This window comes from Panthera leo, chromosome D1 (genome assembly GCF_018350215.1).
Source record: "Panthera leo isolate Ple1 chromosome D1, P.leo_Ple1_pat1.1, whole genome shotgun sequence".
Taxonomy (NCBI): domain Eukaryota; kingdom Metazoa; phylum Chordata; class Mammalia; order Carnivora; family Felidae; genus Panthera; species Panthera leo.
Window position 1 is genome coordinate 17,498,735 of NC_056688.1, and position 26,061 is coordinate 17,524,795.

Below are 26,061 nucleotides of genomic sequence, written 5' to 3' on the forward strand. Positions count from 1 at the left end.
CGGCCAGTAGCTGTTTTCGTGGATAGATTGTATCATGGTGAGGAAATTGCTTATCTCAGCTGGTGGAAGAGGGAAGTATCTTGGCTAAGACCATCCTAACAGCCAGGAGAGCCCATTCCCAGGGACTTCAGACTCAGAGTAGATATGGTGACGCCCAAAGTGGCCAGGATGATGCCAGACACTGGGAGCTTTTCCTGCATGGTGGCCAGGGCCTGCAGGCTCCTCCGGGCTGGGCACTGGTGGGCAGGACCAGAGCAGGGCACTTAGGGCCAGTCTCCTGATGGGGCCGGGCTGCTGCGAAGAAGAAGGTGGGCCCATGCGGGTGGAAGATGGGCAACTATCTTGGCCAAGCATCTACTGACCACATCACACGGGAAGGAGCCTTGGAGAGAAATGGCCAATAGGCCTCAAGACAGCAGGGGGGGCAGGAGAGGCAGGCTGCTACCACGTGGGCACCCATGGGAGCCCCAGCAATCCACCCTGGAGGAGGGTGGTGGGTTAGGGGAGGCAGGCCCACCTATGTCCCACCCCTGCGACGGCTGGCCTCTGAGCACAGGAAAGACGGTGACCATCAGAAGTCCCAACGCTGGAGAGGGGCCTGGATGGAGCATGGCTGATGGGGGAGGAGGGGGGAGGCTCCCATCCACCCAGATGAGAAGGATGGCAAGAGGAATAGGATCAGCCGGGGAGGGCAGGGGTGGCAGTGCCTCGTTTCTGTCCGTCTGGAGCTCACGGGGCCTCGTTGGACCCCATCGCGTTGCCTTTGTTGACGTAGAACGGTCGGTAATGAGACTGCGGGAGAGGGGGGGAAACAAGAGTCGTTAAAGGAGGCAGATGAAAGCTGAGCCTATTAGCCAGACCCCCTAGCCTAATGTCCCCGCGGGAAGCAGCAGTAACCTGAACCCACAACTCTAGGGCCCTGCGGCCTCGCCTGCAAGCTCTCCCTGCCTTGTGAGTGGGGGTCGGGCCCCAGTATTAGAGTCTCTGGGCTCATATCCTAATGAGAGCTCATTCCCGTCCGTCGGTAAGTGAGCAAGAACCTCAGCCCCTCATCAAACCTTCTCTCCGTGGCCCAGGAACACCCCCCAGCCCACCATAGCCCCCATTTGTATACGCTTTCACCTCTATGGAACTGCACTATGCTGTTACCAGGGTCTTCTATAGATGGTCCCGTTTAGGTTTTTACAGCCACCCAATTAAGTGGGTTATTATTACCATCCTTGTTTTATACATGAACACATCAAGGCACAGAGAGGCTAAGCAGCTTCCCACGGCCACCCAGCAGCTGAGTAGGGGAGCTGGGATTTGAACCCTAGCATTTTAGCTCCAGAGCACGCCCCCCAATTCCACCCGTGTCTCCGAATGACCTCTTGGGTCTTCCAGCATTTGCTTCTGTCGTCTCCGCGTGACTCCCACTGACAGAGAGGGTGCAGGTCAACACCCAGCTGCCCAACCCCAGCCCCTTCGCCTCTCTCACCCTGGCCCCTCATCGGGATTCAGGAAGCGTCCTCAGCACAGAGTCAGCAACAACTTTCCTCCCCCCACTCTGCTCCCAATCAGCTCACCAGGGCCCTGAGAAGTCCTCCGGCAGCGAAGAGGCCGGGATTCGCTGCTGCTTGCCTTGTGTGAGCACCCCCGGCCCCTCTGTGGGCTTCTGGAAGTGGCTCTGTCCCTGAGCTGGGTCAGGGACCGAGCCCATCTCACCCTCCACTGATGCCGGTACAGGAGACACCGAGGATGTTTCCAGCCCCTGCCCTTGACCTTGCTTGCCGGGAAACTTGTATCTACTGGTAGCTCCTTGCCCACGTCTGGACCACGTCTGGTCCAGAGCAGAACTGGGGCCTGTGGAATGTGGGGGCCGAGCCCTTAGCTCAGACCTCGGTTAAACCACTTATTAAACAATGCAAGAGGGGCGTCTGGCTGGCTCAGTGGGTAGAGCACGTGACTCTTAATTTCAGGGTTGTTGAGTTCGAGCCCCATGTTGGGTACAGAGATTACTTTTAAAAAACAAAATCTTTAAAAGTAAAAAAAAAAAAAAAAATGTTTTTAAAAATAAGCAACGCAAGAGACAGAGGCCCAGGAAGGAGAAAGGCATGGCCAAAGTCACATAGCTCCCCAGTGGCAGAATAGGCCTGGACCCGAAGGTAGGCAACAAGGCAACATGAATAGACCTAGAAATGGATGAACTCTTTCTTTCTGGAAGGCTGGGTCAGGCAAATGGGCCACAGGTCAGTGAAGGGTGCTGTCCTGTTCAGAGCCCAGAGTGGTGGGTAGGCAGGAACAGAGCTTCAAGTCCTCTGGGCTTGTCCCCATTTTCCCAGCCTGCCCCTGTCCCCTCCCTGGTTCAGGGTCATGGCACATCAGAGCTGGGAGGACTGTGAGATCATCCAGGCCATCTGACTCTCGTTACAGATGTGGAAACTGTGGCCCAGAGGAAGAAGGACTCACATGAGGTCACACAGCAAGTCGGTAAGAGGGTGAGGGCCAGACCCCAGGCCTCCTGACCCCCAGGCCAGCCTTCTTCACATACGATCACCTGCCTCGTACATACGAGCCTCCTTCCAGTGCTGCGTGCGAGCTGAGGACGTCAGAACCCTACCTGCCAAGCAGTGCTAATGAGCCTTCTCTGCTGGGACCCAGGCTCTCGGAGGTGAGAGTATGTGGTTGGGAGGGGAAGGACCGAGTCCAGGAACAAAAACCCTCTTTCTTTCTCCCCGTATCTGCTCTTTGCAGTCCTGCTGCTACAATGCCCCTGGACCCAGCTCCAAATTATACACACGATCACTTAGCTCCCCTCACCAGCAAATTAAAAGATTCCCTCCAATTAAACCAGCCCCAGTCACCGTGGCCCGGAGCAAATCACTTCCCCACGCTCTGACCTCGAAATGCAAAGACAGCAGGGAGCGAGGGACTCGAGCCCCTGTCCCCGGCAGAGCCCCTGATGCCACCCATACCCCAGGGCAGCTGTCTGACTCTGTCAGCGGCAAGGGATATGCACAGCAGAAGGTGGGGGCACAGCCTATCAAGGGAGGAAGCCCCTGCTTGCCTAGGTCTTGGGTCAGGTCTAAAGGTTATCAGGGGTCACTTCATCTCAGTACTACATTATAAAACGGGGGCAACAGTCTCAGAGAGGGAATCTGGGATCCCATGAGCTGGCTGGCCCCCAAGGTCATGCTCCCCTCTTGTGTGGCTTTTCAGTTCCTGGTTCAGGGTCATTAGCTATTGGACCCAAAACAACTCTATTCTTAACACTGTAGCCTCTGCCTCACCGCACTATAACCCCCATGGCCTCTGTGCTGTCAGAGCTGGGGAATGGCCGCAGGGAAGTGGGACCCGTCACTAGGATGTCTGTCCCCTGGACGGAGACTATCACACTGTCAGAGCTGATGAGGACAAAGCTATCATTCAGCAAACACAGGCACCCAGCAACCATTTGCCAAATGAACAAAACCAAAAAACAAAAAAAAACCCCAGGGCTGCCCACTTTACAGATTAGAAAATTGAGGCCCAGAAAGTGTGTGCTTACCCAGACCCACTGGGGTAGCCCTAGGTCTCTACTGCCCTTTGCTGAGTGTCCATATTCAGGCCACTGTTGCCTCCCCCCTCCATCCCAGAGGTGTCCCCATCCCCCTATCACCTCCCCTGGGAAGTTGCCCCTGGGGAGCCCCATTCAGTGCCCATTCTAGACACACCTATATCCAGGCAGGCTCTCCTGGCAGTCCCTTACTCACCAGCAAAGTCTGCTTGCCAGATTTCCAAGTTTGGGGCTGGGTCTTGGGGCTCTGGCTCCTGATGAGGGAGGGATAGCCTGCGGAAACAGGAGGCACCGGTCAGAGGGAGAGGGGCTGGGCAGTCAGGGCCTCCAGGACCACAGCAACACAGGTGCCATCTCCAAAGTGACCACCAAGCTCCATCCAGCCCATTACCAAGTGTGGCTACCCCTCAAGAGGTATGCAGCAGCTGTGGGGGGGGGGGGGCAGTGGAAAACCCTGGGGAGGCTGGCCAGAGGGAAAAGGCACCCAGACAGAGGGAGGAGGAACAGGCCAGGAGGGTGGGGCCAGGCCGCAGGGGAGTGTGGCCGCCAAATCCAGGTCGGGCTCACATTACTCCCCAAGGATTTCCCCCCACCCACCCTGAAGGTTCACACCACTGGCTCTGTCTCTTCCCATAAGCACAACCTGCCAGGGTTTCTACCAGGAGGCGCCCTTTCCAACTGCCCACGCTGCCTGGACAGGGCTCCATTGTCACCACCGTGGGGACTTTGCACACGGCTTCTCCTTCAGCCTCACCCCGTTTCTGTGAGCTCAGCGGTTGGCCCCAGCTGCACGGCCAAGGGAGCGGCAGTCGGGATGTGAACACAGGTTTTGTGGGATGTCGAAACCCATCCCCACGTTCCTCCTGCCCAGTTCCTCTGCCTCTGGCCTATTGCGGGGCGGGAGGCTGGGGCCAGGGACAGGCAGTAATTTGCCTGGTGGCTATGGTCCGGGCTTGAGAGAGCAAGCCCACGGAGCCCAGAGCACATGGGTGCTACCCGGGCCTGATCCTCCCACCTACCCCACTCCCCTTCAGCCCAGTGGGATCTGGGAGGACCTCTGGACCACAGAACAGTGGAAGGCACTGTCAGCCTCAGCCATCGGCCTGCTGGGACGGTCTGCAGGGCCTGGGAGGAACGGACTATGACCCGGACTAGAGAAGCTCAAGAAATAAACAGGGTCTGTCCTTGGCTGGGGCAGCCCGGAGCCCTGTTCTGGGCTGCTCTAGAGGAGGATGAGCTGGTCAGGCCCAGAAACCACCTGCAGCCCTGCCAGGCTGCCAGCCAGGCTGACCCTTCTCTTGGTCTGCCCTCCGCAAGAGGGTGGAGACAGAGCAGAGAAGCCAGGTCTCTCCCCACATCTGGGGGTGGGGGAAGCCTTGGAAAGAGAGGGTTCCACGGGTCCTGAGCGGCAGATGGAGAGAGGGAGGGATTCAGATCTCGATTCTCAGTTCCCAGAAAGAAAAACCCATGCCAGCCATGAGAGAGGGGAGGATGGGGGTGGGGCCGGGGGGTGTGGTCCAGGAGACCAGCCTCGTAGAGCAGACAGAAGTCCAGGGGAAGGGTGAGCTAGGAAGGGTGCTGGGGGGGGGGGGAGGGGGTGGTGGGTGCGGCGATGCATCCCTCTTCCAGGGGACTCTGGGGAGGAGGGACCAGGGTCCCCTAGAAGTGGCAGAGAGCCCCATAGGATTTCCCGTCTGCCCTGCTGTGGGAGAGACAAGGGGAGGGAAAACAGGCAGGTACCAGGATTGTTTTTAAATAGCCCACTGCCGTCCAGGGGTTTGGAAAACTCTGTGGTGGCCTGTCCCGAGGTGGTGAACTGATAGGGGACTTTCCCAGTGCCTGCTGGGAGAGAGAGAGGCATTAGCAGCACGGCCTGGTCCCAGGAGGGGCCAGAGGGAGTCACAGCTCACCCCGGGGCGCTGTTATTCTGGCAGCCTTATCCAGGCAGCGCTGAGCATCTCTGCTTCCTTCCAGGGCCGCGGGAGTAGGTGCAGGTGGGGTCCACCCTCACGGCGGTGGGGGCGGGCTGGGGGGGGCACGGTGTGCGGATTCTGCTTGCACACAGGCAGGCACCTGCCCAGAACCCCCATCCAAGGCCATTACCGGCTGGGATGGGCTGATCCGTGTGAAGGGGACCACAGATGTTCCTGGGCTGTTCCTCTGGGGCTTGGTATATTTGAGGAGGGGCTGTCCTCGGGCCAAGCCTTTGACAGGGGAGGTACTGCAGGCCAATGGGGGGATCCAGGGAAGCCTGAAAGCTCCAAACCACACCGGAGGGTGACTGTCTTCCCTGACTGGTGGCCTCTGATCTAGAGGCTTGACCAGAGAGCAGGGAGGGATGTGCTAAGAGGCAGACAAGGCCAGGGCAAGTGCCGGTTTCCTGGGCCTGACTCGGGGAGAGGACATCCGTGGGGGTCTTGCGGGCTGGGACCCTCCGGTCACGTTGCCTTGTAAGGCGAGCAAGGGGAGCTGGTCCTTCCAAGAATCCCAGGCCTGGGTACAGGCTGGGATTCCAGCCCGGAAGGGACAGCTGACTGATAAAGCCACCCTCGGAGGCCACAGTTTGGGGGTCTGCTGCCCTGCACAGCCCCTTTCTCCTCCCCCTCCCTGACTCTGGCCAACCTGCTTATCCTTGCTTCTGGGCCAGATGCCTGTCCGAAGACAGACGGGCTTAGACCGGAGTCCACAGAGCTGTCCCTGGGGCCTTTCAGAAGAGACACGAGGGCCCTGGCCAACCTCAAGGGACATGAGTCACTGACCACTCAGCTTCATCAAAGAATTCTGGGGAGCAGAGTCAGACTCGGGAGGCCTTAGAAGTGGTGTAGTCCTGCCTTTGCGAAAGAAGGCTTCACAGGACTCTGACTCTGCAGCGTGTTGGCAGCTGCTACGTGGCCACAGGGCTCTCGAGTCAACTGAGGCCGGCTGTCGCCGGATGAACCAAGTTCTGCAACGGGAGGACTCCAAAGTTAGGCCCGACGGAAGCACCCTGGGGATGTCAGGGGTGGCAGTGGGGATATGGCATGGTCACGTCCTGACGATGTGGCTCATCGTTAGTGGCCATCGCTGGTGTGGCCCGTGCTTCTCTAACAGCAGAGGCACGGGTGGAGGCAGCTCCCTGGCTCTCAAGCCGGGGGTCTGTGCCCTACAGGGCGGGCGGCTGGTGAGGGAGGGAGCAGAGACCAGCATAGAGCTCAGTGAGTGATGGGAAAAGCAGGGCAGGGTGGGGACCGCTCACCTTTCAGGGAGAAGGAGGAGCTGCCTTGGACTGCGGGCAGGTCGTCAGAGCTCTGAATGGTGGAGGAGTATTCCCAGACCCTGGAGGTGTAGTTACCTGGCAGGACACGGGAAGAGGCGTCAGACCCGTGCTCCCCCCGTGCAGCCTCGTATGGGGGCTCAGAGGGCAGGACGAGACCATTTCTGCCAATCTGTCCAGCCCCCGACCCGCTTCCTGCCAATCCTTCCTGCCATCAAACTCGTGCTAAACCACAAGGTGTCTGCACGTCCCTGCCCAACCTCAAGGCCGGGACTCAGGTGCCAAGTCCTCAATCAGTGCACAGCACTTTCCTGGGCCGCCCGCCCCCACACTCACCGGCACCTCCACCTCCCGGCTTCACCTCCCTTCTCTCCTCTCCAACACTCCACCCTCCATCCAAGCTACCCCTGAGCTCCCCAGCACCCCAGGCACAGACACTCGACCTGCTCCCCATCCTCAACAAATATGTTGGATCTTCTGACGTCAGCTTCCCTGTCACTCCCCCAAATCTGCGTGTGCCTCGGCCCCAGGCTTCACGTCACCCTGCACCCCTCGTCCCCCTGGGTCCTAATGGCAAGTTTCATCGTCTGTGTCCCCCCCCCCCAGGCTCCATGGGGCCAGGGGGCAGGCCTGTCTGGCCCAGCATCACGCGCAGCACCTGGCACTGAGCCCCGTTCCTAGAAGATTTCCTTGTATGGTTGATGGAGGAATGAACGAAAGAACAAATAAATACAAACACATGCGAACACCCGGGGACGGAAGCGGCTGATGCTACTCCTGAAACTCTGCTTGCCAAGTTGAACAGGGGGGCAAGTGTCCGTTTGGAAGTATGCCCCGTAGTCTAGAGGAGGAGAGGCAGTGGGGAGGGCACGGAAATGGGGATGCTCAAGTCTGGGGCTTCAGAGCCCCCCATGGATGACGCAGCCGTCCCGGGCCCTCCCTCTCAGCAGTCCGGACAGCCCCCTCCCTGGTGGTCCTCTCCCACAGCTGCCTGCCTGGGGCTGACGTTGGGGCTTGGCGGTCAGAGATGGCTGGGGCCGCCTGCCCACCCCACCGTGAGCCCCTGCCAAGGGGACCTCAGGAGGGCTCTCCAGCACGGCCCCTGGGGAGCAGACCCACCCAGAGCTCCGAGGGGCCAGAGTCCCACACCCTTTCATCCACTTGTTTGGATCCACTCCTAACACTCTTTCAACTCTTCTGTCCACTCTCCACTCCTCCTCTCTTTCAACTCGTGTTTGCTGAGCTCCCCCCTCCAGGTTTGCAGCAGTGAGCCGGACAGACCCAGCGTCTGCCTGGGAGCGCACCGTCTACCATGCATGTGGTAGTAACTGTGCGAACCCAGTCCCGACACAGAGGCCTGGCCAGTGCCCTGTCCACGGGTGCCCTTGACCCTCCAACCCGCCAGATCTCTGAGGGCCCATGTCCTCACCGAAGAGGTCCCCCACCCCCTTCCTCACCTCTTCAGACCTCCCGGTGCCACATCCGAGGTGGGGGTTCTGGTGGAGATGCCCCAATCCCCTCCTTCCCTGCACATGGCTGGCACGCACCTCAGAGCCTCCCGGAACCTGGGTTCTTGGGGTGCATGGCCCTACCCCTGGCACGACGGTGCCCTCGGTGCACCGGGCAGAGGGGTCTCTGTGTTTGGCAGCTCTCCCAGAGGAGCCACGTCTTCACCCCTAGTTCACCTTCTCCGGGTCTTACAGCTACACTAGTCTGTCTTAACCACCGTGACTTCTCCGTGCAGAAGTGTCCAAATCAATAAAGGACCGGGTCCCCCTCAGGTCCTTGTGTCCCCATGCTTGCTAAGGGAAGCTTCTACACCTAACCCCAGCTCCCAGTCTCCCTGACTCACCCATCAGGGGGAGGAAGATCGTTCCGACTCAGCGATGCCCAGGTGCCCGGCTGCCTCTCCGTAGCCCAACTAATGAGGTCACACCTGGCCCCCCACACACACACACACACGCACACGCACACACTCTGAGCTCAGCAGGCCCCCTCCCACCTGTCTCTGGGCCCCTAGCCCACCTCAGCCCCCACATTCGCCCCACATCACGGGCCCTGCCCATCTACACACTGGGCCATTCTCTCACCTTTGGTGCCATAGAGATTGTTGAAGTTCTTCTGGTTCGTCTCCTTGGAGAGGCGGCTGGGGGACCCTGGCTGGTACGATGTCCTGGCCCCACCTGTGAAGCAGAGGAGCAGGAACCATCATTGCAGAAAGGTGGGTCTGGTTCAAGGCAGGCCCATGGCTCCTGACTTGGGGGTTATATGGGACTCCTTGTCCCCGAACAGCCCCCATTGCCTGTCTCAGGACCTGGGTTTCACCACTGAGCTCCTCTGGGTCTAGGATAGGCAGTCACTTAATCTGCCCTCCAGCCAGGACACTTGAGAAGGAAGGAGGGCTATTAAGTATGCAAGAACATCAGGTGTAAACCTGGACAGACTGGGGCATATGGTCACCCTATCCAGGGGGCTTTGAAGGTCACCAGAGGCTGGAAAAGCCAACACTTCCCTCCTGAGCCAGTCCCCTGTGTGAATGAGACCCCAGAGGCCAGGAAATGAGGCGCCCTTGAGGAAGGAGGATCACGGCAACCGTGGAGGGGGCCCAGGCATCAGGCCCTGGGCCAAGCGAGAGCTCTCCAGAGATGGTGAGCGGGTGCCCGCAAACACCTCTCGGGTGCTTCCCCGTCTGGGGACAAGACCTTACACTGCACGGCAACCTCCAAATTCGGGTTCCCACAATCTTGAGAGGACGGCAGGCTGGGATTCATACCCCCACCTCACAGGTGAAGAAAACACACTCCCCATATGTGCCAGGGTCCTTCTTTCGGCCCCTCCCCTCCCACCTAACCAGCACCTGCTGGTCCTTCTCTAAACCCCTGTGCCTGTGGTTCCTCTCACCCAGGTGCCCTCTGTCCGTCGCAGCCACGCCTCTTTACTGAGCACACTGCCCGTCTCGGGGGGCCTGGAAGCTGACCTCCGCCGGGAAGTCTCCCTGCCCGAGCCCACTGCCCCGGGGCCCCCAGTGGCCCTCGGGTGGGCCTTGCTTCCCGATCCCCTTGCCGACTCTCCCTGGCCCTTCCTTTGCCTCTACCCTGAGCCTGGGAGCTCCCGGAGGGCAAATTTCCTCCTTCCTCCTGTCCTCCGTGCAGGGGCGGGGACACCGGATGAACCTGTTTCTTCCACCTACAAATGTCACAGCCTGACTCAGTGACAAGCTGAAAGGCTTCCTAGCATCTGAGCCTAATCTGTCTCCTCTCAGAGGGGGCAGTGACCAGGCCAAGGTCACCAGGTCCTGGCTCTGGGACAGCCCCTTGGCAGCCCTGTGCTCCTCCCTCCACCCCTGTTCCTGCTCTGCTCCCCTCCCCACGACCAGACTCACGGTGGAACCCACACTCTCCTCGGTCTTCCACAGAGCAGGGGAGCCCAGCAGGGGCCAGCCGAGGGGAGCGATCGATGCACACCGGGGTCCTCAGAGGGACCAGCTTGGGCAAGGGACGCTGGGGAGGCTGGTTAGTGCAGCTCAGCCACTGGCAGACCTGGGACAGAGCCCCGGGAGGGGAAGGGGCAGGCCTCACCAGGAATGTGGGGCAGGGGGCACCCGGGGTGCCCAGCTGCCTCGCCATGCCTCTGCCAGAGCCCAGGTGTTGTTTTCAAGTTGGGTGGAGTGCAGAGTTTTCTCCCGCTGAGCTCATCTCTCTAAATCCCCTACGCCCTTCCCATGGTGTGTGTGTGTGTGTGTGTGTGTGTGTGTGTCTGAGGTGTGTGAATCAGCGCTCTGGCCTGGAGGCCCCCCCCCTCCCCAGTTCCCTGCGCCTTCCCCACGTCTCCGGTCTCCTTTCCCACCTTTCCCCACACCCCCATTCTTCTCCCGACGCCCCCCACCCCCACTCACACACCTTCTGTCTGAGGGCCCACAGGCCTGGCACACCCACGCTTACGTAGCGGGCATTACTGTGGTTTGTTGCTAGTGCAAAAGAATGCGACAGGCTACCTACCGCCCCGGGCGAGGACAGGCAGGCTCTGGCCTATACCCCCACCCGGCTGGGACCGACCAGGCCCAGAGAGGGAGGGCCAGGCGGCAGGCACGGGAGGGAGAGGTGAGGCAATGTGGAGCCAGCCGTCGGTCTCCCTGCCCTTGAGGAGCAGAATGGCTCTGGGGGAGCCCACGGGACCACAAACACTCAAGCGGGAGCGGAACACGGCTCAGGCCCGGCAGACGGCCGCTGGTGAAAACAGCGGCCAGGGGACCCTCCGGGAGGAAAGGCAAGGAAGGGTTCGGACTGGAGGCAGGGACCCTCCGGAGGGGAGGGAAGCCATGAGGGGCAGGGTGCCAGCAACTTATCTCTAACCCGGATGCTTCTGAGGGTGAAAGAGGGCACCGTTCGAGGCTCTACCGGGACAGTGGGTATATTCCAGGACTTCCCGAGGCAAACCGAGTGACGGTCACTCGACCAAGGCGGAACCCGGCTGAGTCTCCGGGCCCGTGGCCCGCAACGGCAGGGTCTCTCCCTTACCCTTGGGCGTGAGGTACATGGAGTATCTCTTCATGGCATCAGGCGCACTCCACTCGCTCGTGTAGCTGTTAGCGTAGTTGTTCATGTAGCGGTGGTCGCCCCCTGGGAAGGAGAGGGGTCAGTCACCAGAGGGGCAAGTGGAGAGGAGAAGCCGGCCCTTGGGGGCATCCCTGGGCTCTGCTGAGTCGGCCCACAGCCCCTCTGTCCCAGGGAGAGGCAAGAGTCTCCGACCTCAGAGAAGGCAACACCCTGCCCTCTGCTCCTGAGCTCCCAGGAGGCGAGAGAGACTCTACAGTGGGACATCTGCTTCCCTGGACTGAGCCTTGGCAGTAAGGCCACAGGGACAGCACCTTGCAGTTGACAAGGCGCTGCCGATCTCCGTTTCTTCTTGGTTGTGTACACCCTCATGTGACAGACAAGGAAACTGCGGCTCAGGAGGTAAGTGAAGCCACTTGCCCAATGTCACATGGCCCATAAGGGCAGCGTTGGGGTGGGAGCCCTCGTCCCCGCTTCCTCACTTCGTCCCAGCCACCGTTGGTGGCCCGAGGGGATGGAAGGACGTCCTCGCGCTGACCCCCATGGCCAGGGATCCAGCTGGCTGAGCAGAGGCACGCAGAGGGGAGTGAGCTGAATGGGAGGGGCACTGACTCTTCCCACCCCACCCCCACCCACCAGTAAACCCCCAAACCCAAACAGATCTGTGGAGCCAAGCTCGCCCTCCCCACCCCATTCCTTCCTCTCGCCACTTCCCCATCTTCTACTTTCCCTCTGCCCTTCCCTCTCCCTCTCCCCGGGGCAAGAGAAGGAACGAGAGGAGGCTCAGACCCCCGTCCTGTATCTCCACCACCTGTCCTAGCAGGGGCCCGACACACAGTAGGCCCTCCTAGGTGTTGGCCCAGCCCCCACCCACCCTTCCACCACCATGGCAAGCCCCGGATGAAGGCGATCTGGTGCTTCTTAGTCTCCGGGCCCAAGGCTGAGTCCCTGGTCTGATGGGCAGGCTGGCATCCGGGAGGAGAGGAGGTCTGACTCACTGGCCACCCACCCATTCCCCCCGGCCACCCCGCCCTAGCCAGGGACACTCCCAACAACAACACAGCAGCGACCAAGAACCGACGTGGAGGCCCAGGGCCCCGGGCACAGGTGCAGGGCTACTGACATCAGCAGCGCCTCCCTGCACACTCTGCACCGGGCACCGGGCCACACCTGCACAGAGGCCATGGCCAGCACGGCCATGACCTAGAAATGGCACGGCGGGCGGGCGGGCGGTAGGGCTCACAGGCCACCCTGACCCAGTCAGGGCCACCCTCGTTGGTCTGGCCAGACCTCAGATGAGGGGCTCTGCCCTCGAGGTCCTACCCCAGGGACCGTGATCGTCACGCTCCCCGACCCCTCTGCACAGCCACCAGCAGCGGCAGCTTCTCGGAGGGGAAGACGTGGAAAACTGAGTAGCTGAGTGTGAATCCTAACTACATCCCCTGCTTAGCTGTGTGCCCTTCGGAAAGCTGCTCCTCCGAGCCTCAGCCTTCTCGTCTGTGAAATGCAGTCCACCCAGCATGGAAAATAAGCTGCGGTAAGTGGAGAGCCCCCACAAGGCCAGCACACAGGGAGTACTCAGTCACTGTTAGCCACCGCCATCAGTGTCATCACCATTGTCCTTAGGAGGAGTTCAGGATCCGAATGCCTCTTGAAGCCAAATTATCGTCTTGCGGCAACGGCTCAAGAACCCTCAGGTGTGGCTGAATGTCCCTCACATTTCACAGGGACACCGTGTGATGGCACCATCACCAACATATATAGATGCCCCCCTAAACTTCAGCACATCTGCACGCCGTTATCCCCTTCTCATCCCCAAAGAATCACATGCTCCATCTGGAGACAAAAGACAGGGACCGCTCACTTCCTTTGGGCTGTTTGGAGCCAGAAGTGTCCTTAAGGCCCTGTGTTGGGCCCGGGCCACCGGGTGGGGCCTTGGGAGAAAGTGCTCTGGCTTCAGGCCCTGAAAGGACTAGGCTGGGCTGGTGAGAAAAGACTTAATGGACTAGTTTCTCAGATGAGGAGGCTTTCTATGAGATGATTCAATTGGCCTCCGCGGGGGACAGCATGACTCAGAAGAGAAGCTGACTTCAGGGGAGCTGGTGAATCACTGAGACACATGTATCACATTGTCCCCAGCCAGCCCATTAGGCCAGGTCTAGCCTCTGGGCTCAACACCACTCAGTGTAGCCATGGTGACAGGTAAGCTCTCCCTCCAAGCATGATGCGGTTCTAGGTCATGTCTACTGGAGTCTGCAAAGCCACCAGGTTAGCGTCTGGCCCTTACAAATGGCAGCATCTGCTTTCCCACACAGCTGTTGGATTGAGCTCCATAATCAGATGTAGACCTGAATGAAATTAATCCCTGAGTTTGATGGATGACCCACAGAGAGGAGGCATTTGTGCAGCCAGTGCCCAGACGTTCGCTGCCCTTGAGGGCCCTTGTAATCACTGCATGACCTTGGCAGCAAGTTCAAGGGAGGCCTACAATCCCCGAATCCCTCGGGTGGGATGGGTGGTTTGGAACAATGAGGGGCTGGCTGGCTAGGTGCCAGCCCGGGCAGCAGGGATTGGCCTCAGAGGAAAGTGCCCGTGGCCGTGGGACCTGCCCACAGAGGGACCTACCGTTCTCCATGTGATTCCTCTCAATGAAGTTGCGGCTCAGGTCGGCCTTGCACATCTTCTCAACGTGGCGCATGCACACATTGAGTAGGTCATCCTTGAAGTTGCCAAGCGACTGTCCCAGGCCCTCCCCCTCCAGCAGAACGTGGTAGGTGGGCAGAGGTGGGGGGAGGGAGTAATTGCTCATCAATGCACCGAATTCCTACCAAGGAAGGAAAGAAGCCATTAGCTTTCTAGGTCTTTGGGAGCTGGTGGGGGGCGGGGAGGGGGGGCTCCTCTGCAGGGGGCTCTCAGTCCAGCTGGAAGACTCAGTACCCGGAGCCAAGTGCGCTGGATTCAAGACACAGCTCTGCTACCAACTAGCCACACTTGTCCTCATAAGTTTCTCCCTCCGTGAAATGAAAGGGTTTGACCAAACTCCACCGGAGGCTAACAGCTCTGATGGAGCTGGTAGTCAGATATGCGACTCTACGGTTCCTACTTCCACAACTGGACACTTCATCCTACCTCACAGGGGTTTATGAGAGTGACACAAGCTGTAGCATCTTTGGGAGTGAAAGCACTAAGGAAATGCAAGGAACTTCTAGAATGTTCTGGGTCAGCCATGGCACTACCTCCACCTTTACGTGCCATACTCAAGCCTGCCTCACGCTTTGTGCTTCTCCCCTCCCTTCCCCCTCACTGGAGAGTCCCTCCTCTTTCTCAAACCTCTCTGGGCCTTCAAGACCCAGTTCAAATTCCATCTCCTCCACAAAGCTGTCTTAGATTACTCCTGCCTGCTTGCCCTTCCCAGAGCTTCCACAGAACTTATCTTCCGAACCACATGCTTTATCATTTAATTACACACTCTTCTATATTGCTCTCTAATTGTACACATCTTATCTTCCCAGCTGGATTGTAGCTCCTGGGGGGCAAAAACCATATCTTGTACTTTTCTATTCTCCACAGCACCTAGCAGAGTCCTGGGCATGCTGTAGTACCCAAAACACTCTAGCAGTTGGAAGGATGGGTGGATGAATAGACACACAGATAAGATCAAGGACAACACATGGGTAGCGCTTACATGCCACTCCCCCACAACCACAGCAGGCATCGCTAATCAATCCCAGAACTCTTTCCTGCTGAGCCCGAAGCAACGTTAATACATATCAACTGAAGTTGGTACAAGGTGATATTTGTGTGCCATCTTTAGAGTAGACAGGAAAATGGCTTGGATGGAAAAAGTAAATGGGCAGATGGGATGGAGGATGGATGGATGGATGGATGGTGGATGGATGGATGGATGGTGGGTGAATGGATGGACACATGGGTGGTAGATAAATGAATGATGGACAGATGGATGCTGGATGAAGATCTGGGAAAGCAGATGGAAGAATTGAGGGACTGAATGGTGGAGGAAGTCCTTGTTACCTGCAGAAACAGCACTGAGTCACTGATGCTTTGCATCTGCTCCCTGGTCTGCTTGTCCTCATGCAGCACCTTGGCCCTCTCGTCCAGAGCATCCACGATCACCTTCACTTGGTCCACAGCATCCTGCTCCCGCTGCTCCAGGGCAGCCCTCACTTCTTCCTTTTGTTTCTCCAGGTCCCTCACCAGGTCCCGGAAGTTTTGCTCCAAGATAGCCTTCTCGTTGGTGGTGAAGCTCTGGGTCCAGAGTGAGAGGAGAGAAGAAAAAGGCTTTCCATAATTAAAAAGAAACTCCCTCGTGGGATGTATCTTTAGGTTCCCAACCCAGAATCAGAGCCAGGCAGGGTATTTCTACTGCCCCAACCCAGCAAGCCTGTTTGGTTAAGAATCTCATTCAAAGGCACCATTGACATCATCTATTGACAGAGATGGCCAGGGTTTTTACAGCCCATTCTTCCTTATCTATCTGTGACTCCTCCCTGGGTGGGTTGACTAGAGCCATCATTCCAACCTTGGGCGATTCCAGAGACCCAGAAGTTCCCCCATGAGTCAGGCTGTGCTCTATGAAACTCAGCTAGAACCAAACATCATTCAGAAAGTGAATTGATGGGCTGTTTATGCAGCCAGGGTCAAGAGTCAGTGATTTCGGACTGTGGTTGGTAGTTACTCAAACCAGGGCAGGCATACATCCAGCCATACTGGCACAAGTCAAAGGACAACGTCATGCATTTGGTGGCCGGGTGGTCTGGTAGACAGACCAGACAATGGAGGGCCCCGGAGGACCGGTTGATGTAGGGACTTTATTTGCTAGGATGATGTCAAATGAGCACAAGGTGATGGACAAGATCCCACCCAAATGCCTGGCCCAGACTTAGAAGGGGAACTGGTGGGGATGCCAGAGGGGTGGGAGGAGCCAGAAGAAGTGTGCAGCATAGATGGGGGCCAAGCCTGGCTCCTCGCAGGTGGGACAGGTGGGGTGAGCCCACGGCAAGGCTGAGGCATGGAGGCGGCCCACCTTGATGCGGTCCTTCTCTTTCTGCCACTTCTCAGCTTCGTCTTCAATCTCGATGATCTTGAGCTGCAGCTGTTCCTTCTGCAGCGACAGCTCTGTCTGCAGGGAAGGAGCCAAGGTTGGAGAAGTCAGGGAGGAGGAGCACCAGAGAATCCAGGAGTGGACCCATCCAGGGGGCCGGCTTGGGCAAGGTTCGCCACCCAGCCCTTTGGCCTCCATTCTGCAGACATTCATCGGGACCCTAGGTATGCCAGGCACTGTGCCCTTCATCAGGGATCCAGCAACAAGCCAAACACTACTTTGCTATGAACTCGGGCCTCGGGGGCTGGACATCCCAGCTGTGTCTCTATAAGGACTAAACCTCCGCCAGGTCTGTCCGCCCAAAGTGAGCAGGAAGGAGGTTTGTTTATGGGGTTCCCCCTCCTTTCAATGGACCTGTGGCCACTGGGGAGAGGGAAGAAAGCTCCTGTCTCCTTCAAGCTTGGGGGAGCAAGGGACCCAGCCAAGCTCAGCCCAGCCCAGCCCAGCCCAGGGAGTATCCCGTGGCAGTAACAGTGTGCAACGTTTCTGTGCCATGACGTGGGGCCTGTGTTGCAAGCAGGAGCCCAGGCTGCAACCAGCGGGGACTCCTGTCTGGACAGGCACAGCTATAAACCTGTTTACAGGAAAGAGAGTGCAGTCTGCAGTTTGGGCAGGATGGGGACCTCTATTCAGAGTCCCTGGAGGAGGAAGGGGAGACCAGTGAGTGAGGCAGTGATAGGGGGGCGGAGGGAAGGATAAGAGAAGACAAGCAGAGATTCCAGGGACCTCTGCTCAGGGGAGGACACAGGCTGCTGGGGTCTGGGGTGGGTTGGGAAGGGGACCAAGGAGAGGTACCTTGGGAGGGGAGCTCTAATGGATATGGAAAGTATGGATAATACTTTCCTTCCATTTGGGGAAATGCCTTCTCTGGAAAGCAGCTACCACAGAGACGAAAGGGGAGGCATGAAGCCAAGGCCAAGCCGATTAGGCCAAGCCAGGAAGCACCTCTTTGTTCTGCTGGGCCCCCTGCCAGTGCTCTCAAAGCACCTTCCAGCTCAGAAGACTGGTGGGTGATCTCCACCCAACAGGCAGGAAGACTAAGGCATCTGAGAATACCTTGGGGTGCTTGCGGTCACCCCACTACCCTGGGTTTTGAACACAGAGTTCCAAGCCTTTCTCCAGCTGCCTCTTTGAGGAACCCACAAGAAGAGTCAAGATGAGGAGGCCACAAACCGCTGGGAATGTGAGCTCCGTTGGCACGGAGTCCTGAGCCGGGTATAGACTTTGCCACACGTCACACTTAGAGTGCTCCACCAGGACGACAGGAGGCCACCTGGGGTCCCTCAGCACATGCCCAAGGGGAGTGGATTGGTAGTGGAGACAGCTTCCCTGGATTTCTTGGAAAGGGTGCCCAGAGGGCCAGGGAGCTGGTGGAGAAGATGGGGAAGGCCCGGGGCAGGAGGTGTGGAGCTCCCTGGCCCCTGATCCCACCCCACACCCGCTCTCTGCCCACGCTCCTGCGCCCTCCAGGCAAGGAGACTCTGAGTTCTCAGTAAGCATCCGCCCCACCGGCAATGGGCTGAAAATCCTATAACATGGAAAACGCCATCACCAGAGAGAGAAAATGGTGGTCCGGAGGAAAGAATGAAGGAAGTTGAGGACAGGGTCCGGCCTGGTCTCTGGAAAAAGGCTGGGGAGAAGCCAGGAGCTGATAGACACCGCGGTGGGGGAGCAAAGGAGTAAGACTCCACTGTGGACACGGAGACTCAGCCTTCGCGCTCCCTGAGGATGCAGGGCCCGAGAGCCCAGGCCACAGAGAGTAGAGCAGATCCAGTGGCCTGGAAGGACCTGGGTCATAGGAAGAGACAAGAGTCTGGACAATGGGTCTGTGCCAGGCACCTTGCCCATCCCGGGAGAGCTGCTGGGTGAGGCCCGAGGTCAAGGGGACAGCTGGAAGCCACTTCCTGACCTGGCTGGAGGCGGGGAACTGGCCGGGCGCTCTCTCCCCTACCTCGGCGCCCCCAGAACAAGGCCTGATGGACAGGAAAGCAGAGAAGGAAAGTGCATTCACTCCCACCCCCGGGCCTGTGGCTGGTGGGGGGCAGGGGCAGCCCTCCCATGAACGAGGCTGGGGGATCCAGCAGGGACCCCACCCACAGCACGGGACTGCAAGTCTAAACATTTGGATCCAGTTACCGCCGCCCCCAGGCAGGCGACTTAAGTGCTCCGTGCCTCGGTGGCTCTATCTTCCGTGGACACAACAAGAGGCCTGCCCCCCAGGAGGTCATGGGAAGAGCTGGGAGCAGGACAGTGAAGCTGTCAGAAGGTGCCCGGCACAGAGAGAGCCCCGGCCTGTGGCCCAGCATCGTGTTGTGTGGGGCACCTTCCATGGACCAGGAGCCGTGCCGGACGCTCTCGCTCGGGCCAGGCTTGGCAGAGTGAGTGCAGTGTGGCGAGCAGGCCAGCGGGGCACAGGCGAGCGGGGCGGGGGGCGGGGGGCGGACAGTGCGATCAGGTGGGGCCTAGCTGGTGTCCAGAGGTGAGGACCGCAGGTGCGGCCTTGGGATACACAGTGAAGGGTGCACACACAGAGGTCTGCATCGTGGGGAACAGAAGCCCGGGGGACCCTGGGGAAAGCAGAATGGGGATGAGGGAAGGCCGACCTTGCCAGTGGGAAAAGGTATGACCAGAGAAGGTGAAGGCCAGAGGAGTCACGTGCAGCCAGCAGCACCTGCTAGCCGCTGTGGGGGGAAGGGGGGACATGAGGCTGGGCTGGGGCCTGCAGGTGAGGAGAAGTCTCACCAGACAAGCGTGGATTCGCCGGCCAAGAGAGTGGAAGAACCATGGAGTAAGAAGGAAGGGGTTAGCACGATGGAGAGCCGGGGCCAGGGCGGACCCTAGAAGCCCATGCTGCGGAAGAGAAGGAAGGAAGAGGGCAGCGGGGCTGGCAGAGGTGTGGCGAGGAGAGCCAGAGGGGAGGAGGGGGAGGCGGCGGATCTGGAAACATGTGAGGGCAGGGGCACAAGTGGAGCCACACTGTCTGCAGCAGTGGGCGGGAGACTCAGGGCGGAGGAGAGACTAGTCTCCTTCTTTCTTTGGGGCACTGGGGAAGTCGGACACAGGCTGGGAGGGGGCCTCGCAAGACCAGACTTGCAGGACGCAGCGGGATCAGGGAAGGGCCCTTGGCCTGGGAGCCCTGTGCTGCTAGAATGGTCCTTGCTCGCCTCTGGGATGAGGGCTACGCTCTTCGGAGAGGAGGGTTTGGGGTGAGACCCCTGGGGACGCAGCCAGCATCTGTGTGGCCCTTGGCAGTTTCTGCCCGCTTAGCAGGGCTGCACAAAGCTGGAAAAGGCGGGATATAGGAAATAAGATAACGTAGGAAGGCTCCGCGATCCTGGGTTCCCCCACAACACTAGGAGGAGGAACGACACTTAACTGTATTATTGAATATCACCTACACGTGTGGCGTTGTCTCCTTTAACCTGGTGTCACCCCATTTCACAGATTCAGAAACGAAGGCCTAAGAAGATGACGTACCTTGCCCGAGTTCTCACAACTAGAAAGCAGCTATGGCCAAGATACAACAAAGGACTCAGGTCGTAGTATGTGGCCCCTTCACCTGCAGCCTCTTCTCCGCATCTTCGGGGACAGCGTCCTTCCCCTTCAGTCCTGCTGCTGGGGCCTCAGCTCCCCACCCCTCCATCGCTGTCTGCACCTTCCTCATCACTTCCTCCTACTCCCGGTTCATTCCCTCCACCCTGCCCAGGCCTGTCCCTAAATGCCTCCTTTGTTCCCTTCTCCTACACTCGTCTGGTTGCCTCCCGCTCTGTTGCCCGGGATGGGCACTGGGTAAGCCACCCTGCCTGCAAATCCGTCTGGCCTTGGGGGACCAGAGGTCTCCCTGAGAGCAGAGTGATGGCATAGCAGCCGGTGCCTCCATCCGATGGGGCCCTCAGACACACCCGAGCGAGCGCTCACCTGGACATGTGACCTGCATGCCCCCAGGGAAGGGGGCGAGGAGGCTGTGATCCTCTTCTGGCTTGATTTGACCGCACGGGCCGTTGGCTCTGATATTTGCCAAATGAGCCAGTTAATTGCCAAATTTGTACTCTCAGACAAATGGTAATTATCTGGATAAGGATCTGAAATGCTGGATGGATTTCCCCATTTCCACCCAGACGTCAAACAGCCCAGCATTAGTCTGTCTCACTGAGGCTCACTGTCCCTTCTGCTTCCTCGGGTGTCAGGACAGGGAAGGGGCGACTGGGGGCAGACACAGTACCACCCAGGCTGGCTCCAGACCAGCGGCGGGCCCTTGAGAACGTCGGCCCGCCTGTCCAGGCCTCAGTTTCCTCCTGGTGATGTTGGACGTGATCCCTGACTCCCAACCTGGTTCCACGTTAGAATCCCCAAGGGAGACTTAAAAATACAAGATCCCAGGCCTCAAACCCCTGAACCAGAACCTCCCAGGGAAAGGCCCAGGGAGCAGTGTCATGATTCACCCGCCAGGTGACTCCAACCTAAGGATGGCTGTTGGGAGCCACTGGGCCCAGTGGCCCCTGGAAGGCCTGCCATCACCTGAAAACAAAGTTTAAAATACTAGAGGGGCACCTGGGTGGCCCAGTCGGTTAAGCACCTGACTCTTGGTTTCGGTTCGGGTCTTGATCTCACAGTTTGTGGGTTCGAGCCCTGGGTCGGGCTCTGTGATGGCGGCGTGGAGCCTGCTTGGGAATCTCTGTCTCCCTCTCACCCTGTCGCTCGCACACTCCTGCTCTCTCTCTCTCTCAAAATAAATAAACTTTGTTTTGAAAAATGGTAGCGAGGAAACAGTCACCGGAACAGTCCAAACCCCAGCTTTGCCGCTCTGCACTGTGACTTCAGGTAAGTCTCTTAGCACCTTCAAGCCCCTGTCTTCATCTATAAAATAGATGCAAAAGCCCATACCCTGTGGGGCTGTTGTCAGGACTAACATGTAAACATCTGGTGCATAGATGTGTCCATAAAAACGGATGCGTCTCCTGCCACCTGCCGGTCCCTTTCTTCCCCTGTCTCCAAATAGTTCACAGGATGAACTGCTTCCCCTCGGCACCCACAGGCGAGTGCTCCCCCATTCATGCCTCTCCAGGCTGCCGACCCAGAGCCCAGGCCAGACCCACGCCAGGGCCACGCAGCTGGTGGTGCAGAGGCCGGGCAGGTCACCCTCGAGCAGACAGCCATGGGCCAGGAGGAGTCCTCCCTCCCGAGTCGATGCAGCGGGAGGGACTTGGGATAAGGCAGGAGGCGGGCCTTGAGACACAGAAAAGGAGGGATATGTGCAATGTAATCTCATCAGCCTACTCCAGCCCGTCCAGAGGCAGGAGGGCAGACCGGAGGACATCTGTGGAGCGGGACTAGAACATTCTGGTCTTGGATCCACCAGAGGAAGGACTGTCATGCTTCAGCATCAAGTGGCCTTTTCCCCAACACCGCCTCCGCTCAGAGGCTCCAGGGAGAGTTGAAACCCAGGAGATGAGCACCCCCGCGGCCCTGGGTGTCCTTTGCAGCCTAATGCAACCATTCAAGGTAGCTCTAAGATGACCTCACCTGGGCCTTCACCGGCCGGCCTGCAGAACAGGTTCTGGATGGGGCTCCTTGCAAAAAAAACCTGTGTGTGGGTTGACGTTTGGGTCTGCAGAGGATGCCTCCAAAGGACGCCAGGATTGACACGCTTATTCATTTCAATCAATCAACCCACTAACCCCGCTCTGTGCCAACGTCCCCCACGTCTGACATTCCAGCAAAGCCAGGCCTGGACAAACAGCCGTGCTCCAGCTCAGCCTCCCGGCTGGCCCGCGCCACTCCCTGCCTACCCCCTTGGCTGCTGGTGCACGCTCGTGCACACGCACACACACGCCGTCTGAAGTTCCCACCGTTAGTCACTCCGGCGGATCAGACATTTTCCTCTGAAAGCCCCTGTAAAGCACGCGTATCCTGGATCCCATCCCCTCAATGCCCTGCCTCTCAGTTGCTCTCAAATCTTGGAAGAGAATCAGGGGGCTTCTTCCTCTACATGCTGGCACAGATCCCTTCCTCTCCCCGGGCATGTGTCCCCGTCTGCAAGGTGAAGGAGGGGACAGAGGAGACTGCTACAGTCCAGCTGGCCTGGCATTCCGCCCTCTACAAGTTGATGTTGATCTACGGCTGCTTCTGTGTAACTGGGCGGATGTTCCCCAGGCTTGTTTGTGCATCTGAGCTCTGCCTCCTGACCTACATCGTGAGCCCTCAAGGGCGAGGGCTGTGTCTCTGAGTCCTGCGGCAGCCCCAAGCACTGGAAGGTGAACTCTGAGTTTCTGGCGCCTCCACAGAGGGCTGACCAAGACCCTCGAGTCCTCCAGGGGCACTTGGACTTTTCTTAGGTGATACTTTTGTTTCAGACGCACTTTGCGGGCAAACCCTACGTATAAAACAGATAAATAAGAATGTATTCTGCTTGTAGTAGAAGTGGGAGCCGGAAGCCCCTGCCTTCTTGGCACCAATATCTGCCCCCCTCCTTGTCGGGGAGGTGTCAAAGATATCTCCGAGAATCCTAGGACTCCATGGGGGAATTTGAAAATCACCAGTCTAGTCCAACACCTTGGTTTCACACACGGAAAAACCAGGACTGAGAGAGCGGTAGGGACTTGTCCACAGTCCAACGGCTAACGAGAGGCAAACCCCAGGGCTGGACCTCGGTCAGGCCTCCCAGAACCCTCTGCAGGGTTTCGGTCGCAGTGGATGAGGATGATGGCCCTTGCTCTGTTGTGGTTCCCCAGGTAAGCTCCCAAAGGACGGGTTCCACGGCTCCGCCCCAGCCCCGTCTCCCAGCGTGAGGCTTGAAGCCGGGCTGGGGTCCGGGGCGCCGGGAAACAGGAAACACCTCCCTGGGCTAAACGAGGCCTCTGAAAAGGATCTCTGGGTCTTTCCTCATTTGTAACCCGTCTCTCTCTGCCCAGGGCTGTGGGCACCAGGGGTGCAGGAAGACAGTAATCGGCCAACTCTCGGTCAGGAAGGCTGAGCAGGGAGGAGTCCCGGGCTGCCCCATCTGGATGGTCACAGAAGCTGTTGAGGAAGGTCAAGTCCCCCACATTGAGCACCAGGAGGTTCACGCCGGGGGGGAGGCTGTCCACGGCCACCCGCCGTGTTGGTGTTACAAGAGAGCAGGACGCAGCATCCACGGGGCTAGGGGCAGCAACCACAGCTGAGCCTTTGGCCCAGAACACCTTCCCCAGGTGTAGCACATTCACAAGCCTCCACACGCCTCTGCTCCTCCCCGTGGAAGCCCAGACGCAATCACGTCGACAGAACCCATGCAAACACTTACGCATCACCTACACAAACATATGCACTAAACACCCACACGCACATATCACACACGCATATATACGTACATCCCGCCCACATGCAGACTCCAACCCTCGCCAAGTAGTGTCCACCTACAAGCATAGGCACGTGCACACGCAACCACACAAAGCACGCAGGGCCGGCCCAGCTGAGAGAAGGACAAAGGAGGCCACTGGGGACGGCAAGAGACCAGCCCGGGGATCAGATAAACAACAAGAAGCCTCCGTACTGCAAATGCAAGCTCTAAAGCCAGAAGAAAAGAACGTTTAAGTGGCCCCCAAATGCCCTCCCCCTCCCCCATCACCCCTGCCCCAGGGGTCCTCAAATTAAAAAAATTAAAAAAAAAAAAAAAAAAAAAAGAATCTCCCCAGCCAGGCAGAGCGCAGGATTGAGCACTGATTCTCTGATCAGACTTGAATTTATCCTATGACCTTGGTCAGGCCCCCAGTCATTCCTGCCCCTCCGTTTGCTCATCCAGGCAGTGCCCCTGTCTCTAGAGACCTCAGAGCATGAGGGAACTGCCTCTGCCCCCCCCCCCCAGCCTGCAGGTGCAGAGGGGCAAGAAACGTATCCTGAGAGAGCCAGGGACCGACGAGACTCGAGGCCCAAACCCTGGGAGCCCCCAGCGCAGAAGAGGCCCCAGCAAATTACCTCCTTCTCGGCCTTGGCCTCTTCCACCGTTACCGTGCTGTGGTTCTTGTGCTCCTGGAACATGCAGAGGTAACAGATGCAGGTCTGGTCGGTCTGGCAGAAGAGCTCCATGGTCTTGCCGTGCAGGGGACACTTCCGGGCCTCGAAGTCCCGGATGGGCTCGAGCAGCTGGTGGTCGCGGAAGGCGGCGCCCTCCAGGTGGGGCTTGAGGTGCAGCTCGCAGAAGGACGCCTGGCACACCAGGCAGGACTTGACGGCCTTCTGCTTGTTGCCGATGCACGAGTCACACAGGACCTCCTCGGAGCCCGACTTGGAGCGCAGGAGGAGGCCGCCGTCGGCCCGGGGGTAGCTGTTGCGCCGGGCCTCCCCGGGCTCCACGATGGACACCGTGGGCTTTCGGGGCTCCGAGAAGATAGACTTGCGCAGCTCCCCCTTCTCGGCGAAGGAGACGGGCTGCTTCCTGGCGGCCCCCAGCTGGAGCCCGGCGTAGGGGGACCTCTTGCCGTCCCCGGAGTCCATGCTGAAGTAGCTGGAGCCCTTGTCGTCCACGGACTCGACAAACTGGATGATGGGCCGCCGCCACTCATTCCCCGAGAACAGGGCGCTCTTGCCCTCCCCCGGTTTCGGGGCGCCGCCCAGGCTCTTGCCCTCGGCCGCCTCCCCGCCGTGCCCATTGGTGGTCTTGGCATCCTGGCCTTCGCCCTTGGCCCCGTTCTCCAGGGCGCCGTTGGGCCCCGGCGGGCTGCGGGCATCCCTGGCTTCCGGGCTGGCCCCGTTGCTTCTGGAGGCATCCGCGGCTTCCATGGCGGGTCACTGGGCAGGCGTGTTTGGGACTCGCTGGGGCTGCAGGTGGGTGACCTCTCGGGCCGGCGTCTCGGAGGGGAGTGGGACAGGCGGCAGAGCCCAGAGAAACACCTATAGGGAACAGGGGAGGGGGAGGAGGAGGAGCGGAGGGAGAGGAGGGGCAGCAGGCCCAAGCCTGACACAACGGGCCCAGGAAGAGCAGGCAGCTCCCAGAGCCAGCAGAGCGGCTAATTATACAGGGGGCCACGCCCTGCACATTCATACCTAACCTGATTTCTAAAGGACCTGGGTTTTTGTTTTCTTTTTCCTCCCCTGGTTTAATTATCTTCCACAGCTCAGCAGGCACACGGCCTGCTTCCTTCCGACGCAGCACCGTCTTCTCCCGAGGAAGTGGGGGGGGGCCTCTGTCCTCGCAGGTGGGCGGGCTTTGCTGAGCCAAAGGGGCGCCTGGGGCGAAAGGTGAGGTGTCTGCAGAGGCCCGCGAGACAGAGGGCTATTAATTGGGTCACACAAGCCAAATAGCCTTGTAATTTGCCGGATTTCAGAGGAGAGACTCCCCACCCTGGGACGGCGAACTTGCTTCTCACCTTAAGGGGAAAGGTGGGTGCAGTTCGATATGGACTGTAGGATGGGCAGCGAAGTGGCTACTGATTACTGAACGCCACTTGCCAACTTCCAGGCATCGACCCAGGTATATCGCCTACATGAGCTCGTTTCAACCCCACCATGACCTGTTCGATGATCCTTTTTTCATTTATTTATCCGTGTTCATTTATTTTCGAGAGAGAGAGAGAGTGGGGGGGGGGGGGGGGGGTGGGGGAGCAGAGAGAGAGGGAGACAGAGG

General features: G+C 58.9%; 1 protein-coding gene and 1 long non-coding RNA gene across 2 annotated transcripts in view; one reads left to right on the forward strand and one right to left on the reverse strand.

Annotated features, from left to right (window-relative positions):
* The window catches only part of LOC122200524, a 41,123-nt gene extending 38,203 nt beyond the window's left edge, over positions 1-2,920 (forward strand). Inside the window, exon 6 of the long non-coding RNA XR_006193832.1 lies at positions 2,413-2,920. This is a non-coding gene — a long non-coding RNA (uncharacterized LOC122200524). The remainder of the gene's footprint in view (positions 1-2,412) is intronic.
* Positions 31-25,285, reverse strand: TRIM29 (tripartite motif containing 29). Its single transcript, XM_042906195.1, has 9 exons — positions 24,414-25,285; positions 16,386-16,481; positions 15,374-15,607; positions 13,967-14,165; positions 11,306-11,407; positions 8,879-8,971; positions 6,771-6,866; positions 3,732-3,808; positions 31-792 (listed from the first exon to the last, which is right to left on the reverse strand). Exons 1-9 carry the CDS (start codon positions 25,215-25,217, stop codon positions 730-732), a joined length of 1,764 nt encoding a protein of 587 aa, XP_042762129.1. The 5' UTR covers positions 25,218-25,285; the 3' UTR covers positions 31-729.
* Positions 25,286-26,061: the final 776 nt, after the last annotated feature.